The following is a 19,792-nucleotide window of genomic DNA, read 5'->3' on the forward strand; positions in this document are numbered from 1 at the left end:
TATAAATCTTACTTTTCTTCTTTTCTGCCTAAAATCGTTTTTTTCGTTTTATTCCTTTTATGATTATTTTTCGAAGATAATACTTTAGCACAATGTTAGCACAACTTAGCACAACCTAGCACAATAAAAAAAATTTCGAAAATCAAAAAGTGGGGGGCTACCAAAAAAAACGGTTTTTTCCATTTTTCTCGCTCATTTTTCGTATTAAAAATTTATAATTCGAGCACAATGTAGCACAAACCTAGCACAAATCAGCACAACTGTCAAAATTAATAAATTCGAAAAGTGGGGGGCTAACTTCATACAGGCGAATTTGTTGCTTTATTTGCAATTTTATTCATCGAATTAACTTGATTTAGCCCGCTCGAATAAACGGTGCATCTTTTTCGTATTCATGATACTCGAATCGAAAATAAAGGTCTCGAAACGCGCGATTGAAACTTATTTGAATACTCTTCCGAGTGGCAGGATTTATTTCATTACGTATTCTCTTTCGTGTCTTCCTGTTTTAACACTTGCGCGTTTCCTTCTTGCATCATCATGAGGATTTAATATTTAGTAAATCGCGCGGGGCCCTTCGTGGATCGTGACACACGAGAAAGGAGGCCGGTACTTTGTATTCGCGTCAATAATGAAATACATAGCTGCTAGGTATACGATAGGAAACGTGACGGAAATTTTCGATTACAGTACGGCGATAAATCGCGAGTACGACGTTTCGCAAGCTACTCCGAACGTTCGTTATGACGTTACCTTGTTATGGCTCGCTTGAAACAATGGTGAGACCGGAAATAAAATTTCTAAGTTTCAACGGCGATAAAGCCGTTCTCAAAGAAAATCATTATCCAACGAAAATAGAATGCACACTAAGAAAAAAAAAAATACTTAAAAATTTATTTGTGAGATATAAAATTGATGAAATAAATTTTTAAATTTTTTTCTCAGTGTATAGCTATTGGAAGAGTGTAATTCTCGTTTCTATCCTGCCTAATTCCGGAACAAATACGATATGTCGAAAAATATTGAGCGCATTCAAGTGAAAATGTGCATTAAGAAAGTTGAAGTTGAATTGACTCAAAGCGCACGTGTGCGGACATCATCGCTGGTGCGATAATAATATGCTGTTTCGTTTACTACTAGACGACGCGGGTGTAGACAAAACCCCGAGACTAAATGCAACAGCAGTTGTGCATAGAGCCGCGTCCTTACGAGAGGGAGAGAGAGAGGGGGGAGGAGGGGGGAGGAGGGGGAGAGAAAGAGCGACCGGTCGAATGCAGCCGGCGGCAAAAGCTGCACTGCCGACACCGCGATGTTGTACATTGTGCCGGAAGCCGTGTGCGATGCCGCTGGCTCTGGTACACTCCTCTCACTTTTTCACTCTTTCTTCCAGTCACGCTCCATCGTCATCGTCGTCGAGAACATCGCGGTAGACTGGTTGCAGATACTGCAGCTAATCGCGTTGTTTTACCAGTGGCCTGTTCTATGGGACACTAAATGCGACGATTTCAAGGACCGGCAAAAGTGTCTCGAGGCCACCGTCGAGCTCGCGGAGCGATTTCATGTCGAGAAGAATGAGATTGAGGAGCAGCTAAAAATCTATAGAGTCACCCTGAAGATGAAGAAAGAAGAGTACTCCAAGTCGGCATGATCGCCGTTTATCATAGTAAATGGTTTACTTACCAAGCGATGAGATTTCTGGCGAACAAGAGCAAGCTCACACAAGGTCAGGACGTGACCATCAGCAAGACGTTGCCGGCGAAAGTCTGAGACAGAAGTCGCCGGTATGTAATAGTAGCAACGCGTTTGAAGAAATTCGGTAAGAATTTGAAAATTCGCGCTTATTCGTAAAAAAAAAAATCCCAATCAATCTCCTAAATCAATGGAAAGTTCAAGTTTTTCTCTATGTCATTTGTAGATTTACGGATCTACGTAGGATCTAAGAACGTCATCTCTACGGAGTTTTCCTGTGAGAGAGATTAAGGACAAGAGAACTGCCTACAACATTTATATAGCGAATTATATGTGAATCAATAAAATAGGGCGGACAATAGCCAGATCGTTGGAAAGAAAGAAGCCAGTCAAGATTTGATCGGATTCGCGAAAGAGGCAAACAGCGAGGATCAACAATCTCAGAATATCGCCAATTTTGAAGACACACGACCATAAGGAAGCTCTTTTCCTCCTTCTCGAATGATTGTAAACAGGATTATAAGGTGATACCTGAGGACGTGATCGCGCCGCTGATTGATTTTCTCCTCACGGAAGCGAAGGCGCGCGACTCGAGTCAACTGGAATTGAGTTTCTACTAGAGTCGCATTCCGGACATTACGAAACTTTCCGTGAGGAAACGCAGGCAGTTCAAAGAAATAGTGCTGCACATACTGAACAAGCTTTTGGACGAGGACGAGAATGATGCTCTTTCGAGCGTCAATACTAAGTAGGTCGAGCAGAATCGATCTTAAGAGTTTCGACGAATGTTATTTCTACGAAAAACTAATACACGTTGCTCGCGCCAAATTTTTGTACCATATGGAATATTATTTTTTAGTAACACTAACGGCTTTTGTCGCAGACGATTCGTTTGGGAAAAGTCAGCGAGAGACATTGATAGTGACTGAGTTTTGTTATGAAATATAGTTATGTATCCATAGGACAAAATTTTGTATTTATGTCAATATGTAGGATATATCGAGAAGTCCACTAGTTGGCTACTTTTTGTTATATTCTCCTAAACTATTGTTGTATGCCGAGTAGATAATTTCGCACGTACGTATTCTCGTACGTATTATTTTATAACGATTGCACAAATAAGTGCCTACGTGTATATTATCATTCAATTTTTTCACCTGCATACAGCGATTTAAAATTTTCATTTCTCCCTACGTGTATTTACTTTTATCAAAGATATCGTGCGTACATACACACACTTGTTCGTTCTTAATTGCTCTCTTTATTATTTAGGGAGTTAGAGTGGAGATCGCGAAGACGAAAAGGTTTACGATCGATTTCTCATGCGTTATATAGATCAAGGCAATTTGGATAGTAAAAAAACTCAAGCCAAATTGAATAGAGAAATACGTAAATTATCTACATTCGTTTGAATCTCCAGACGCTAAACACAATAACCAACAAGAACAGAGAATATTATTACCAACGAGGATTTTCAATTGTATGCCCGAGCACAATTTCAGTATGGACTCGATGATATATTCGTTTGCAAAACAGATTACACTTATTTTTTCCATTAAAACAAATATGAAAAACGTTGCAAATCGTTTTGCAGTTATATTAACTATGTTGACGCGACACCCTATGTAGCAATCCTGCATAAATAGAATCATGTTGCACATACTATCGTGATTCACAGATATCGATAGAAGCTAAATACGATCGATCTTATGCTTCAATGATTACACTCACCTACAGAGCAACCAAGCCGTATTCCCAAGTCGGCTCTTTTCCTCTGCCAATCTCTCTTTCACGACTTGTGTTGCTTTGGCTCCACATCGCGACGCGATGAAAGACACTCGACTTGTCGGCAGACGAGAACGATCGTACACGTGAACTTGATGTCGGCCATTGCACCACTAAAGATTCGTAAAACTTTCTACATTTCGTCGTATCCCTCTCTCTCTTTCTCTCGCTTGCTTACCTTCAAACGCTATATGCTTCTCGTCGAGTGCATAAAGTGCAGCTAAACAGTCCGAAATCGTTGATTCGTTCTCGATTGAATTGCGGTGACGCGCGCTGCTTGAATTCACCCGCCGCGACGTGATTATAGTCGTTTCCGCAGCTGCGCAGCGAGCGAGTTACGTCGCGCGGCCGATATCCGGCCACGTTAAAATAGCTTGTTTGGACAGAATCCTTTGCCGAAGCAGAGCTCGAGGTTGTGCACGTTGGTTGGCCCGGTGATTCTCGCGGAGTTGTAAATGCGCGCGGTGACAAAGTGACGCGGGAGTCGTCCAACCGACTGTCAGAATGGACTGCTGGTCTACTTGGCTGTTGCTCGTCTCGCTGCTTGCCGCACTCTTGCTCACGGGCGGCGTCGAGCTAACCTTTGAACTGGCTGACAATGCCAAGGAGTGCTTCTATCAGGAGATTGGGAAGAACGTCTCGTCCACATTGGAATTTCAGGTGCGCTTTGCGCTTTCGGTGCATTTTCTTAACGTCACGAGATCGCTTTTTCGTCACGACACGTCACGACGCATCGCCGGCTGCGTGCCAATTCCGCGACGCAATATTCTATACTCGTCTGCGTGGCCGAAACATAGGTCTGCTCGTTTCGGTTACACTTTTCTGCACTTTCAACATTTATTTTAAAACAGATTATATATTAGTGTTTTGAAGAAAAAGTCAAAAAAAGAATACCTGAGCAAATGTGCAAATGCATCCTACCTTTTGAAATGAATCAGAGAAATGTAAGAGAAACAGTTCTTGTAAACTAATATAAACCCAGGCAGCATAATTTGCCAAAAGATTTCTACTAAAAGGCGTTCAAAAGATGTCCTGTTTCTCTTGAACATCTTTAAGACACTTTTTAGTAATTTGTGTAATTTGCAGATGGAAAATAATATTTCTATTGGTATTGCAAATATTTTATTCAGCTTAATTTACTTTGCTACAAAGACTAAATTGAAGCATAACCTTTGTCAAATCTACATTGTAATTGGTACACTTTTTTCTGTTTAGGTGGTTACAGGTGGTCAGTACGATGTAGATGTAACTTTAGAGGCACCAAACAAGGAAATTATTTATAGACAAGTCAAGACACAGTTTGATTCGCATTCATTTATACCAGCCATGTCAGGAATATATAAAGCCTGCTTCAGCAACGAATTCTCCACATATTCACATAAGCTAGTTTACATGGATTTTCAAGTAGGCGACGAATTGCCATTACCAGGCCTAGCAGGAGAGCACGTAACTGTTATGACTCAGGTGAGATAACATTTGTGAGACAGAGAGTTTTTTTTTTACATCTGGTAGTTTCAAGCAAAAGGATATTCAATACGTGAATTTCATCTGCAGATGGAGTCTTCCGCCCAGGAAGTGCATAAAAATCTGATCAGTATCCTGGATTATCAGACACACCACCGTCTGCGTGAGGCACAAGGTCGCAAGCGTGCAGAAGAACTTAACGAGCGTGTGCTCTGGTGGTCTGTGATGGAGACGATATGCATTCTGATAATTGCCATAGGACAGACACTTCTCTTGAAAAACTTCTTCACTGATCGAAGTCCCTCACAGAGTTACTAGTGTAATCGCGAAATAATTCCAATTGAAACCATGGAAGAACTCTCGTTTGCGATCGAGCTGTGCGATCCGCTGGGTCGGTAGACCGTCCGTTCATACGGTGCCGTAACCTTTTCGATCATCGGTCGAAGTGCCATCGCCACACATCTGCCGGTATAACAAGTCAGGCCTGTATTCCCGCGGTGGAAGCGTCTCAGCAGGCAAGCTCGACGATGCGAGAAACGCTTAGGGGACTTTGCGATCAGGATTCAACGAGCGAGAGTCGAGCCTCGAGATTGATACCTCAACATATGACACGCGCCAGGCGAAATGTCCTTGTGCATGTCTTGTGTTGTGGCGTCGTCTATGTTATGGCTACGACTATTTCATGTTGGGAATGCCAGTATATCAAACTTGAAGCGATCGAAGGAGTAAGAAGTGCAAGTAAAAGGACTTTGCCTTACATCTCCCTACCTGACGGACAATTTCAAGTTTGTACTTATATACTGGTACTTGGGACAGTAAAACGGATACTGAAACACGGACGTTGTGTTCTTCTTACTTGTGAATGTGTAACATAATAAATTAAACGATATTCGTGTGTACCGAACGTTTTTCCTCCTATACGTTATATCGCTGAGCGATCTGATTGTTTCCCGTCTCCTGTCGTTATCTGTCGCGTTGCTTCCGTTATTTATCTGAATCTAAGCTATCAGTCGAGGTAGACGTTACTTAAATAAATAAAACGATTTTACTAATTTTTTTCGTTGCGATTTCTTCGTCTCGCTCGGAATTTCGTCCCTGATAATATAAATATGTCGTGCGACATGCCGTACAGACGATGATTATGAACGTAATATGTTTCCACCTCATACGTGGCACATGCCACGTGTGATGTTTTCCGCTGCGTGTGCGCTACTTGATAAGCGCCTGCTCGCGATTATCCGCCAATGAAGAAAACGGGGCAAGTGTATGCAAGATCATTAGCTGTCTGCAGAGAGAGTCATACTTTTAAATTGTATCCGCTACTTATGCTAATTGCACTTCGTGTTCGTCGATGTGAGAATCATTCTCGCAGCAATTAGCGTAAGTTTCACAGCATTCTCGATTTATATAAAGTGGGAATTTGTAAAAAAAATTAATAAAATTAGTACAATGTACATCAAGGTATCTTCAAGCTATTATTCATTCTAATAAATTGTAATAATAAATGATATATATATATATATATACACCTTTTTAATTTATTTGTATGTTTTATGAATTTAATATGCAAATAAGTATTTGAATGTTACATGTAATTTATAGTATACTTTTCAAGTAACAAACAATTATATAATTAGAAACAATGGTACTTAAACATTGATCATTCATAGCAAGCGAACGAATCAGTGAACAATATTCGCCAAGCAATGAATAAAAAGTTTTAAGGTCCCCTTTTTAAAGTATATTTTTATCACATTTTTTATAGAAATACATTTCCAGTACTAAAACAACTGAAAGATAAAGTTGGAAATTGAATAGTCGCCATTTTACATTAAACTCAATATATTTACGCGATAAATAATAGTAACGTTATAACTTTAATATGTCTGAAAAGTAGAGACTTTAAGCTTTAAAATGTTCTTCGAAATGTACTTCGCTATCGTCTCTTCTGCGGAAGTTACAGTCTGTTGAATTTTATTCATGTTTTAATTTAAAAGTAAAGTACATTTGATCCACTGTTAAATCTATCGCTATTTCGATTTTTTTTTTTTTTTTTTATTAAGATATTATACATAGCCTTTAAGTGTAAGCTTATTTGGCTTAAAAGTTCTCACAATCTTTATTTTCCTTACCCAATCTAAAGTTGTTTCCTTATTACTAAGCATGTGTATAAGAATGCTTAAGGTACCTGTTTACATTGGTCATTTAGACTTTGCCTCGCTATTTCGATTGGATAGTGTGTATAGTGGCGGCTCGTAACGGAGAATTTGGAACTACTTTTGTGAAAATATAATAGGTCTAATAATCTCGATATACCCCTGCCTATTTAGACCCGTTATTTTTACAAACATGACTTTCGCAATCAGCGCAATGCAACGCGTGTTATCCAATAAGTGTACAGCTTTTCTAAAATAGCGATATGATTATTGGATATCAAATATCACGTGTCGTGTTGCGCTGGCTATTAGTTTCAAAGTTTCTGCTAAAAGCCACCACCGTACTTCAAGCAATTGAGGTCGCGATACAAGTCAACAACAAGTCTTACGCCGTTTCCATTTCTTAAGTAATATGGCTGAAAGGCTGATCAGACATGCTATCCTTTGTATTGAAACATACTCTGAATTCAACAGGCTATAACTTCCGCAAAAATCACGATAGCGAAGTGATTCGGAAAGTATTTTAAAGCTTAAAGTCTCTACTTTGCAGACATATTAAATCCATAACGTTATTATTGTATATCAACAAAAATATATCACGCTGAATATAAAATGGTGACAGTTCGACTTTCAATCTTACTTTTCAGTTAAGTTTTTGCATTGAAATTGTGTTTTTGTCACAAATGTGGTGAGTACAATTTAAAGAGAGAGCTTTAAGTTATTTATTCGTTATTTAACGGATGTCGTATACCCATTTGTTTGCTTACTGTAAACAATCAAAGTCAAAGCCACCATTTTTGCTTTAAAATTTATTTACTTGGTAAAAAAAATCTCATTGCTGTCTGCGGGTACGCAAATTAAAGAGAAATGTTTACGCTTTCAAACAGTATAAATGGTATTTGTCCATAATTTTTATTTTACTCGACGTAATTCAACAAACTTTATAAAATATTTTACCAATTGACGGATCTTCACTTATATTCATACAACAATGTAACAATTAATTAAACTTTATATTTGTTAATATGTTTAAAAATTAGAGATTTTGTGCTATAAAATGCTTTTCAAACGATCTTATCATTATTTTTTTCAAAGTAATAAACTGTTGAATTTTGTCCATTTATGTATGTGGAATTATTTACTTTTCTATAATCATTTATTTAATTATATTACATGGAAAGTGTGCTACAAATTGTTCGTACGTAATATTCGAATACTTACTAGTGCATTAAAATTATAAAAAAGATGTACGAAAATTAAAAAAGACAAAAGAAAATCACTAATCGAATCAAAGCAGCAATCATTCGATTATAGGTTATTTTATCATTTACATCAATTAATATTGTTTATAATAAATTTTTGAAACTTTTGTACTTGAATTACATTAAAAAATTTAATAATTAATATTTTCATTAAAATAATTAAAACTATATATATACATTTGCAAATTTATTTCTTGCACTGTTGCAGAAAGTTCAACTAAAAAGAGTAAACCTGTCGACACGATTTGACGTGAGGAAATAACAGCTGTTATAACCTGTGTGATTTCGATCGCACTGAAAAAAGTTTCTGTCGAGAAGAAAATTGATCAGATTTAAAGATATGCAGGTAAATAATCGTTTTATTCAAGTGCATAATTGTTTTATCGTAAACGATATCAATTTTGTACATAACAGGTATGCAATATTGTACATATATACACAATATTTTGGAACATCTTAGTAAACATCTTAATATATTGTTTCACAATTTTATTGTTTATATTTTTAACTTTTAAATAAGTTGAATTTACATGATATTAATTGTTTTTAGGAGCAAGACATTCCAATCGACATAAATACTGGGAAATTATTGGACTGGTTGATTAACCGGAGACACTGCAAGAAAGATTGGCATACAAATGTCTTGACTATTAGAGAAAAAATTAATAATGCAATACAAGATATGCCTGCTCATGATGGCATTGCTTTGTTGCTATCTGGTGCATGTAAGTAGTATTAATTTCTAGCTTAGCTTTGTATTTTTTATAAATATATAGTTATACACATACACACACACATACACACACATATATACACACACAATCACTTGATGATTCTAATTCCATACAAATTTCTTTGCAGATATAAACTATTTTTATTGTGTCAAGATTGTAGAAATTCTAAAGGAAACAGAAGCAGATACGAGGAATTTATTTGGGCGGTATGGTTCGCAGAGAATGAAAGACTGGCAAGAGATTTTACGACTGTATGAGAAAGATAATGTCTGTCTTGCTGAAGCTGCGCAAATGCTCATGAGAAATGTGAATTATGAGGTTCCCAGTATTAAGAAACAGATACAAAAGTTGGAGCAATCATTAACTGTAAGTTTAAATATTCTCATATAATATATAATAAAAATATCTGTTTTATGTATGTGATTGTGTACACTTAAATTTCTCATACGTTTAGGATTTAGAGAAAAAGGAAATGGAGTATAAAAAGTCGGAAAATATGGCGCATGCAGAATATAACGCACTGTGTAGACAATTGGGTATAAGTAGCTATAGCACAGCTAGAAAAGAACTAATAGAAAAAGTGGTAGAATTACCGGGAATTTACCAGAGTGTAGCAGCAAAGACAAAGGGCTTGGACAAAGTTGTAGAGTTTTACAGTGCGTTTGTCGAATTTACTCTTGGCCGGCAATATGACAGTAACTGCGTGTCAATGATCAAATATATAATTGGTGAGTTATCGAATGTTATATCTGGAGAATGTGTGCGATACAAATAGTAACGCTAGTTTTTCGTTCACTCGAATAAGAAGATACAAACATAATAAATCACTAAACATTATTTTTACAGAGAAAGGAAACACTACGACGTATGAATATACTTATGGAGAAGCGCCAGTGTCAATAGTGGAGCCGGTAATAAATATTAAAACGGATAAAGACGAAAATAACGGGACAATTAGCACGAATGTGGATACAAATGTATGAATATCTTTAAGAATTTTTTCAGCACTTACACGGTTGGTACTTACGGAACTTTTCATTTTGTTATTAGTCCAAATTTACTTTCCACAGGCTATTGACTTTGGTGACTTGGATCTGAACGAAGAGATCGATTTTGATGAAGAAATTAACCTAGAGACAGCGGAAGGTGATATTGATTGGGGAAACGAAAGTACAGAACAACCTGTCGCGGAGGAAATAGATTACGATATCTCTTTGGAGGAATCGGGTATTGTGGTCGAGACAGTTGGTCATGAAGGTGGCGTAGCTACAGGATGTGAAGCACACACGATATTGGACAATCCTGCGACTAGAGTCGAATTTATCAATCAGTTATTCGAGGTACAGCAAATGCGTGTAATCTTACATAATCTCGGTGCATTCTCGTCTGAATAAATTATATATTTTTCAGTTGGAGGCGTTCATGAAGTTACGTCTGTACGAATTTAAAGGGGACGACAGAAAGAATCTGCTGAGCTTCAGTCAAATGCAGGACGCCTCCTCGATTCTGCAACTATCTACCACGGAGAGCACTCAAAATATGCTTGACAGCATCCAAGTTGTCCTTTCTGAAATATTACACAATGACGTTCATCATTTACATAACATCAAACATTATCCAAGGTATGATTAATTGAATACATTTTTCACAGAACTTTATTATTAATCCGTGATATCTCTCTATAGATACGTAGACGTGGTGGTTGGCGGTTTAAAGCAGAAATTGAACCTGATCGACAGAATGGTGATCCAACAAGAATCTATGCGGCAGAAACAGGAAGACGCGCAGAATCAAATTGACAAATTACGTCCGTTGTTGAAACTCGTCGTGCAAAGAACTAAGGAATTGCAAACAGAGGTATGCGGTTTACTTCTGCAAAGGATTGCGACTTTCAATTATCCAGTTTTTTAAAATTTGATAAATTTCTTATTCAATTGCAGATAGAACAAGACATTTCAAGGAGATACAAGGATAGAACGGTGCACTTGACTGGAGGTGTAAATACATTGTAAATATTAGGCAAGTTGATTGTCCAATTGATTAAATGAAGGATGCGTTTAATGTGTATGACTCTTTGATTAAAACAGTATGAGCAAAGTATAGGACTTATTGTTGTATAAAACATACTATACGATCTCTCACTATTGTGCACGTCCATTCAATTGGCAGAGGAAGACAAAGGATGTAACGGGAAACAAGATAAATTTAACGACCATAGTACAGTGATAATTGTTGATAAATTTTAACATAATTCGTTTTATGCGTAGAAAACGCTAGCTGATACGGTCAGCATTCTCTTTGGCATTATCTAGTATTGTCTGCCCTTAGTCCATGATACTCACGTTTATCGTGAAAATGGAACTAAATTATCGAAAAATTGTGTTAAATTACCGAAACAAAACGATTTTAACGCACTTGGAAATTTGACTACGAAAATTGAACGTGCTATTTTCAATATAAGCGGCATATTCAAATAATCATGAAGATGTTCTGCACGAGTCTCCAAGGCGACGAGGTACAAACTGCTTTGGTAGTAGGGCAAGGATATCGCTTCAAGCACTCGGCTAACGAACGATCGCATTCACACAAACGTTGAGCGCAAGATCCAGATCCTCCCCAGTCGCCGTGTTCAATGGCTGCAACACAACGAGTCCGAAGACTATTTTATCATGTCATATTACGTTATTCGTGTAAAACACGTCAAAAATTCTTCGCGCTACTCGACATTTTATAACTTGAGAATAATAATAAGCGCGACATTATGTCCTTTAGCTATTTTAATTATCCGGATGGAATCAAAAAATTGCGTGAGGTTGCGAGGAAAAAAAGTAATAAATAAATAAAACGAACCGCAAACGGGTTTGTAACCGCGATAACATCTCCAGTAATACGGTACGAAGTACTCCGAGAACATCGGGCATTCCGTAGCGTCGTAACACCAATCGTGCATCTTGCAGCACCTGAAACATTCCGCTCTCACAAACTGACATTCAGCGGCACCTGCGTCACTCGATAATCGGTGGACGCGAGTTTCGTATGACGTTTCCCTCTACGTAACGGGTAACATACTGGTCGATACCGTCGATGACGTAGCCGGAACCTAGGAATCCGCAGTAACAACCGTATCCTTTGTAGGCCAAGGGATTACATCCTGTGGCGCACACCACCATGTTATAAAGATGTATCACTCCTCTTTTGAATCTCATACGAGTAGATGTTTCCTTGACGCCGCTTCTGAAATCGCAACGTTTTCGTTCTCTTTGAAATAAAATCCGGGACACACGCACCCGTTGTCCCCGGATTAAAGCTACATCGAAAGCCACTGATTAATTGGCTGTAGTTATGCAAGAATAATTCAATTTACATGGAGTACATTTCGAGAAAAATGAAGATTTGATACATGATTCAGAAAATATAAAAATAGAAATAGAACTAATGTTCTCTCTCTCCATAATCGTTGAAAAAGTCAAGTATAATAAATTTTTTTCTCTTTAATTGTATTTTTTGACAATTTTACTCTAAAAAAAAAAGGGTAAAAAAGACGTAATTAGTAAAAATGACACAACTAGTAAAATAAAAACTGTCTTTTAATTAATTGTAGATACCCATAAGATCTTCTTAAATAGATCGATGTATACACTACCTATTGTTAACGAAAAATTAAAAGATCATAATTTTGTGGATTGGATCACATTCTTGCATAACCACGGCCAATTAACAAGAATTATTTCGAACTAGAATTTCGACTTTTTACTCGGCAGGTACAATACATTTTTTCCAAACCTACGATCTTGCTTTCATTTCTTTATTTGAACTTTCCTTTTTTTTGCTTGGCCTATTACATTCGATTCCAATTTATCGCTATCAAATCTCAATTGTTAATTGTTCGCAATTCCCCTCGTGATGTCCGCTCTCGTTACTTACGCGACAGGTAATGCCTTCGTGTCGTTCGGCGACGACGGCACGCGCAGGAGAATATCTTTCTCGTAATTGCGAATCGAGGAGGCACTCCACGGGTCGCCGCTGCGACCGACATAAAGATCCCCCTGCTTCCCTGCGTCTTCTATATCATTCATAGAATAATCGTAATCCGCGTGGCGCGTTCTGGCACCTCCGAGTATCCTATAAACATCTGGCATACCGTTACCTGCAAGTGTCACGAATGCCGATAGGCAAATTAAATATAGTTGCACGAGCGACGCTTATCTACGCAGTTAGAACACGATGTACAGTTAAATCGTACTTTAAATCGTACAGTTAAATCGTTTATTACAGTTGCCTCGTTAAATTCTACTGCTCAGGATTGAACTAGGAGCGATCGTAACGGTGTAAGTGATTATCCTAAAAAGAGAGACGCGGTATACTTTCCACGTGCGAGAGCAGCAAGCGGGGACGATTAATATCGCGGGCAACAATCTCTCTCCGTAATCCCGGCGCTTACGCGCGAACCCGAAAGTGCGTGTACTTTCCGAGTCGCTGCGCACTCGCTGCGCACTCGCTGCGTATTCCATATGTACTCTAGCACGCATACTGTAGCACGCGTGCGGCTTGCGATTTTCCTAATCGGCGGGAATCTCGCTTCGTCTTGATCCAGACCCGGTTAGCGTAAAACTACTCTCATTTATGCCACTTGTGGCCAGTCCAACGGTTTCTCGACGATCTTCCGTAAGTGGCGAGGAAATTGCGGCGCGCGTAACTACGCCGAATGATCGCGTACAACGGAACTGCCGGGTATATTTCCCGATCTTGCTTATTGAAATACGTACATACCTTTCTTTACCGATTCGCCGAGACGCACGTGGACTGTCGTCACCAAATCTGGCGTGAGATTGTTTGAATTTGTTTCGCAACGAATTATTTATTTTCTTTAGTAAGTAAAGTTTTATTACGACCGATAACCTTGGCATTTACCGTGATAAAATGAAACACGTGCACTTATCACACACATTATGTGAAAGCTCATATCTTATCATAAATTATTCGCTCGTCATTTTATGTCTTGTTGTGAATTTTTTGTGCGCGTGAAACGCTTGTCAACGGCAAGTACCACTTTCATCAGTGTATGTATTCTAAGAGTTAAATTTGATCAACTGTTTCAGAAAAAAAGATATAAAAATACGACTTATCGTTCCAAATAGACAAAGAAAAATAAGAGATAAATGAAAAATGTATACTTTTGATTGTACTTTGCTCAATGAGCCGAGTTATCGGGACAATATAAAAAAGTACGATGAATTTTGCACATGAAAACTTTTTTACTTGAGAACCAGATATATGTATATATCTGGTTTTTAATGATTATTATCATTGCTTCTTCTTTTTCTTTTTTTTTTTTAATGAAAGTCATCTCGTTATGAGTGTCTGACAAATCGCATCTATCGTGCGCGGACACTACTATCACATCGAGAACAGAAACAGCGGGCTCTTTTTTACAATACCAGCGCTCCTCTAGTTTGTTATTCTTTCTTTGTCATCGTGTAACCGATTCCACCCGAACGAGTTTTATTTTTCACGGAGTCGTATTTCGTGTCAAATCTAACCACTTTCGAAAAATGCTTGAAAAAGCCTCGAAAAATGCTCGAAAAATGCGTGTTTCGGCGTATAAATACCGCGATACAAAAATAAGACACGTCTTATTGTGTGCGTCTCTACCGTACAGTCGTCATATGTCGACGAAAGAATATGAAATTTGGCACAATTTCTTAGTAAAAGAAATTGCGCGTTATGATACGATACATGTTTGGGAAATATAAATTTTTCTAATGTGCACTTCGTTATGCAAGAATCGTGTGCATATTATAATTGTAATTACAATTCAACGTGGACTTCTGTATAATGTAACTTCAGGATGCACAGTTGCAAATGATATCAATACATGTAATACCACTCGAATCCGCAATAGACTCCAGCTTAATGGGATTTCGCTGTTTCACCCATCTTCTCCTAATATTTCATAAAAAAGATAGAGGTAACGAGCAAGTAAACGTGGATTTTATCGGGTGCATCGCGTAACGACTGCGGCAAACAGAGCGTGACATCGATCAAATTCGAAACTAGTTTGAAATAACTTGAAGTTTCTCTTACGACTCTTATTAACAATTGAAGCTCTCATCCTTTGATCGCTACGTTAAATCGATCGCTATGCAGTGCCACTATTATGTTGTACAGCGAGTTTACAGTTGTGTTGCCGTGGTGGAAATATCGTTAGATCGAGCTAATTAGCGAGACACGTGCGCAGAGACTCCGTAGCGAAGTTCAAGTTGCTGTAACGAATTACTATAACTGTACACACCTGTTGTGGTCGACGTATGTCGTGTAGGAAAATAGGTAGATTATACACCGTTTTATCGCTATAATATATATATATATATATATATATATATATATATATATATATACACCCACACCCACACACACATATATATCCCTTTCTCTCTTCGCGGTGGCGGAATTGCTCAACAACAACAGAATTGAAATCGCGGGATGAAACGACGCGATCGAATCGCAGCTTTAACACGACTACAGTAACAATCACCGACTCCCGGCTGTTATAATGCCCCGCAACGTTAATTAGTCCGACGCGGTAGTCCGTATAATCCGCGGTACACGCAATTCCTCTTTGCCCTTTACAGTTTCCATGGTGCTAAAAATGTGATACTTTGTTCATTTTCGCCATTGACGCAAACGCCACGTGGGCTTGCGAAACATCGCTGGTCGCGTGATTATTTGATCGACGAAAAAAAAGAAAACGAGAATATTTCAATTTACGGAGGATATAAGGCAAAGTGGCGGAAGTCGGCAGCACGCGCTACAACATTCAGTCAAGTAATTAGGCACGGCGAGGGAGGGATCGAGATTGTGGAAAATGCGCGGAGCATTAGCACATTTTTCTTACGGCCAAGGTTGATCGCGACGAGACGAATCACGTAAGAAAGATCGCGCTCCTTGTGATTATTCAAGTCGCTGCTGTGCGTATGATAATTTCGAGTGCTCATTAAACAGATGAATTGTGTCTGCTTTAGTTTTCTCCGTCTGTTATTTATCTCGCGGAGAGTTAGTCGCGCGAGCTCAATGAGAACCTCGGCGATGTGAAGCGAACTAATTAAATGCAACTCGCTACTTTGTAGATGTGACATTTAATTATGCACACACACAATGCTCTTTCTTCGGTTAGTCGGATAGTACGCGCGCCGTGCGTTTGTCGCTGATCTGTTGTCTATTGTAAACGTAATTATTTCACGAGTGACTGATTAGAGTCGCGGCAGTTGGAGAAGCTACTTGTCGTCAGCGACATGTCGAAACAATGATGCAAGTCAAGATTCTCCACATAAAGAGATAGGGCTGATTATATGCATAATGTAATTGCAAATTGAAAAAAAAATGTTTGGTAACTATAATCACATAGAGAAATAATTACTATAAATTATGGTCAAAGAACGACAATAAACCAATAAGAATAAAAATATAACTGTCACACTTTATGATAGCTGACGGGCGCATAATGACGTCGTATGCGATGAGTCAAATCTTTCAAATCGAACTTGTGAATGCTCTACAATATCATCATTATTAAATCCTCTTTCCCCTTTAAAATTCCCAAGCGCACATTCTTTTTATCGCTGTTTAAAAGTGAAAAGTTTGATCGAACACGTCTGTGCGACGAATGTAAATTTTTCCTATCACTCTCACCTCCGGCGTCGCAACCCACCAACGTCCCGATTAGCAGGAGGACGGGCAGGACTCCTCCGCATCGGCGAAACGACAATCGATCCGGCCGCGGCGGATCGCGGCCACGTGCGATGTCAGAGCTTTTCCGGCACATCGAGCACGTTTTCACCGCGGCGGTGAAAGCAGATCGGGGGCTGCCCTCGTGTCACCTGTGAATCGTCCTCGGTTCATCCGGCGTAACGGCGCTCACGTGTCGTAGCATCGGGAAGAACGCTGGCGCGCGCGCGCGCGCGCGCGCTCTGTTATGCTCGTTCCGTTTTCGACGGCGTTACGACGTTATCTCATTACGTTTCTGTTGATAAATCTAGATCCACGATGTAATTCGTCATATAATTTCGATCGTAAGAGAAAGAGGGAGACGGAGACCGCCGCCGCCGCGTCCACCCGCCGATCCCCGACAGCTCGTCGAGGGCGAGAGATCGAGCAGCACCGCCGCCGCAGGTGTCGACGACTTCAGTGTCTCTTTTACTCGCGGCGTTTCCTCACCAGATGTACGCGCCAACTGAACATTGATAAGCCGATCATTGTCGGCTGGATAAAATCCCCGACTCCTGGACTCAGACTTGGCGACGACACAAAGGGTGCCTTCTTGCGACACACCCGCGCTCCCGCGCGTCCCTCGGTCTTTGCATTGAATCCCTCACCTAGGATTCAATAATGTTGCTTGGCCTTTGTGCTCGTTCGCATCTCGCTCTCGCGGCTTAACGAGACAACCTGTGGTGCCTTGGGAAAAAAGTTCCCATCGGATCGCGGGATTTGCGCGGGTTCGCGTTATTACACGCTGCTGTCCTGCGGACGCGAATCGCACTTGACAATCCCCAAGCTTTCGCACGAAAGTTGTTTCTTGTCGCGAGCGAGTCCGATCTATCAGCTCGTATCCCGTAGAATCCTCCGATGGATCCTTCCTTCCTTGCTTCGATGCGGAAGAGTCGTTTACGTGGAATTTTTCCGCACAGCAAAAGTGGCCCGTCGTTTCAGCGACGAGAAGATCGACAAAGTACTGACTATCCTAATCGGCGCTGGTCCATCGTTTCCCTCCAAGCGACGGCTCCTTCCACCTTTCGCCGACATCCTCACCTATATCTAGTCGGACACACTCGGGCACGGCACGACTCGGTGACCTCGAGAACGCTCGTCTCACGATGGAACGAGACTCTGGCGATTCTCGTGGTCGCACTGCCGTGTCGGCTTGGCTCAGGAAATCCGCGCTGTTACACTTTCGTCCGGCTTCCCCGAGGAAGGAGGAGAAAGATCGGTTCTTCGCGTTGACTCCTTTCTTCAGGCGTTCTCGCTCGAGTCGCTCAAAGGGCGAAGACCACACTTGCCGGAAACTGTCGGAAACGCCAGGTGACAGTACACTCTGCATTTCCTCCCGTCGGAATGGATGGCTCGTCTGCGATTGACGTCGCTGCGCCCAAATATTTGCATGCGACTGTGTCGCGAATTAACCACACGAGGGAATCTCGCAATGCGCGACAATGTGTACTCGCGGCTCTGGGAAGTTTAGGTCGATCGAGTTTAGGTCGTGTTTCGTAACGACACGCGCAAGGCAAACGGCTGGTGCAAATCTGTCTCTCTGCTTCGAAATTGATAGGAAAATACCTCACGAAAATTCGTCACGTTGCGAATGAAGGCTGTTCGTAACCAGAGATTTGGTTGCGGCGCGTTAACAGGAAAGGTTCACTCGCACGAATTACGTGCGAAGTTACACGATGCGGAAGAGAGTCTACGCAAGTAGACGCTTAGATTGGGGTGCAACAGGTTACGCAGATTGACTTCTTGGATTTTAGTCGAAAGGACACGAACGAGCGTGCGTCTCGGCGATTTTCCCCATTATACGTGCGCGTTTACCCTCAACTGTTTCAGACGCGTGAAAAACGCCCACATGGTCATCAAATCCTAGCGGTGTAACCTTTAGAAACGACTTTTCTTTGTCGCGGCACGTTTAACTGAAAGTTGCGCCCAAAATTGTAATCCTCTCTTTTTTCCGTCAGAGTAACTGGCGACGCTGATTTCCATAAACGTCGCCAAGAGCGTTCGCCAATTTGCATCGGCGGCTGTGGTACGCGCGCATACATTTATCGAGATAATTTTGCACATCGATTATCGCGTCGCGCAGTCAGGTCGAGTCGAGAAACCAACTGTTTTCTACACGCGTGGTCCCTACGAGAGTCCACGCATAAGTTCGGCTCATCGCCTCCGATTGCTCCGGGATAGCCGCCACGAATTATCGCGCTTTTACGAGGAAAGCGATCGTTGCGGCTATCCCGGTTCGACGAATCGCAAATCGGCTGTCGCTCGGCAGTCTGAAATTACGCGAACAGTATATTCACCGACTGACCGACTGACTGTTTGAAGCAGTTGAAGAAGAGAAGAAGAGCGCGCGCCTCATCGTACGTTGCACATAGCGGTACTTGCGCGCTCGGCGATGCACGCGACGACGATACAGCGATCGTGCACAGCGCGGTTACGAGACGTCGCGGAGCGGGATTTTCATAGGGGATATAATCATAGCGAAATAATCATAGAGGACATAAAAGCTCCGCAACATATTCACATGTCGCGTAAAAACGCAACGTTGACTACCTTGGTCGCGATATAAAAGTCGCCGCGCAAGCTGTTTCGTTACTTTATTATTACCATTGCCGTTCAATGGACAATGGCGCTGCTACTCGGACTATCGCTCTAACTCAACACTCATTTGCGATAATGCGCGCACGGCTCGATTACTCGACGCGCGTCTATGTATATTAATTGGAAAGCTTTCCAATTCGGAGCTTTCACCTGATTCATCAAAATATTCGTTTCTTTCAGGACAAACGATGTGTACGGATATATTCGTCGTTTCCTCGAGAAGAAAAATTGCGACGCAAACGTTGGAGGGAGAGAGAGAGAGAGAGAGAGAGAGAGAGAGAGAGAGAGAGAGAGAGAGAGAGAGAGAGTGTGTGTGTGTGTGTGTGTGGAGTGTGTGTGT

At 40.5% G+C, this 19,792-nt stretch overlaps 4 protein-coding genes and 1 pseudogene across 7 annotated transcripts in view; 3 read left to right on the forward strand and 2 right to left on the reverse strand.

Annotated features, from left to right (window-relative positions):
- The window catches only part of LOC116848794, a 48,582-nt gene extending 45,010 nt beyond the window's left edge, over nucleotides 1-3,572 (reverse strand). Inside the window, exons 1-2 of one of the 2 annotated variants that reach the window (XM_032825276.1) lie at nucleotides 3,421-3,545; nucleotides 1,681-1,763 (exon numbers count right to left, since the gene is read on the reverse strand). The gene's annotated coding sequence lies outside the window, so the exon portion shown is untranslated. Of the gene's footprint in view, nucleotides 1-1,680; nucleotides 1,764-3,420 lie in introns of both variants that reach the window. The other variant, XM_032825278.1, reaches the window with a different exon arrangement.
- On the forward strand, nucleotides 1,278-3,427 carry LOC116848764 (annotated as a pseudogene).
- A 251-nt stretch (nucleotides 3,573-3,823) lies between the features above and the next one.
- On the forward strand, nucleotides 3,824-6,392 carry LOC116848811 (transmembrane emp24 domain-containing protein 7). Its single transcript, XM_032825309.1, has 3 exons — nucleotides 3,824-4,134; nucleotides 4,690-4,938; nucleotides 5,029-6,392. The coding sequence occupies exons 1-3, from the start codon at nucleotides 3,979-3,981 to the stop codon at nucleotides 5,254-5,256; spliced, it is 633 nt and encodes a 210-aa protein (XP_032681200.1). The 5' UTR covers nucleotides 3,824-3,978; the 3' UTR covers nucleotides 5,257-6,392.
- A 1,484-nt stretch (nucleotides 6,393-7,876) lies between these two features.
- Nucleotides 7,877-11,188, forward strand: LOC116848799 (CDK5 regulatory subunit-associated protein 3). Of its 3 annotated transcripts, none has more exons than XM_032825289.1 (10): nucleotides 7,877-7,989; nucleotides 8,565-8,702; nucleotides 8,907-9,081; nucleotides 9,218-9,456; nucleotides 9,545-9,818; nucleotides 9,937-10,067; nucleotides 10,161-10,430; nucleotides 10,501-10,712; nucleotides 10,776-10,947; nucleotides 11,031-11,188. In XM_032825289.1, the coding sequence occupies exons 2-10, from the start codon at nucleotides 8,697-8,699 to the stop codon at nucleotides 11,100-11,102; spliced, it is 1,551 nt and encodes a 516-aa protein (XP_032681180.1). In that variant the 5' UTR covers nucleotides 7,877-7,989; nucleotides 8,565-8,696; the 3' UTR covers nucleotides 11,103-11,188. The 3 variants fall into 3 exon arrangements, with proteins under 3 accessions (XP_032681180.1, XP_032681179.1, XP_032681181.1); XM_032825288.1 differs by having other exon boundaries at nucleotides 7,982-8,087; XM_032825290.1 differs by lacking the exon at nucleotides 7,877-7,989 and adding an exon at nucleotides 8,274-8,292.
- Nucleotides 11,127-17,947, reverse strand: LOC116848808. The gene is given in 6 exon segments (XM_032825305.1): nucleotides 11,127-11,726; nucleotides 11,941-12,050; nucleotides 12,160-12,324; nucleotides 13,015-13,237; nucleotides 16,780-16,956; nucleotides 16,959-17,947. Coding segments are annotated over 6 exon segments (873 nt in total). The 5' UTR covers nucleotides 16,990-17,947; the 3' UTR covers nucleotides 11,127-11,559.
- Nucleotides 17,948-19,792: the final 1,845 nt, after the last annotated feature.

Source organism: Odontomachus brunneus, unplaced genomic scaffold (genome assembly GCF_010583005.1).
Source record: "Odontomachus brunneus isolate Ranch 3 - 2012 unplaced genomic scaffold, Obru_v1 Obru_scaffold_100, whole genome shotgun sequence".
NCBI classification, from domain to species: Eukaryota; Metazoa; Arthropoda; class Insecta; order Hymenoptera; family Formicidae; genus Odontomachus; species Odontomachus brunneus.

Excerpts from the sequence above, each read along its gene's own strand:
- LOC116848811 (XM_032825309.1), top strand. The coding sequence starts at position 3,979 with ATGGACTGCTGGTCTACTTGGCTGTTGCTCGTCTCGCTGCTTGCCGCA. Across the intron at positions 4,135-4,689 it reads CGTCCACATTGGAATTTCAG|GTGGTTACAGGTGGTCAGTA; the intron begins GTGCGCTTTGCG and ends TTTTCTGTTTAG. Across the intron at positions 4,939-5,028 it reads ACGTAACTGTTATGACTCAG|ATGGAGTCTTCCGCCCAGGA; the intron begins GTGAGATAACAT and ends TTTCATCTGCAG.
- LOC116848799 (XM_032825289.1), top strand. Across the intron at positions 9,457-9,544 it reads AGTTGGAGCAATCATTAACT|GATTTAGAGAAAAAGGAAAT; the intron begins GTAAGTTTAAAT and ends TCATACGTTTAG. Across the intron at positions 10,068-10,160 it reads GCACGAATGTGGATACAAAT|GCTATTGACTTTGGTGACTT; the intron begins GTATGAATATCT and ends TACTTTCCACAG.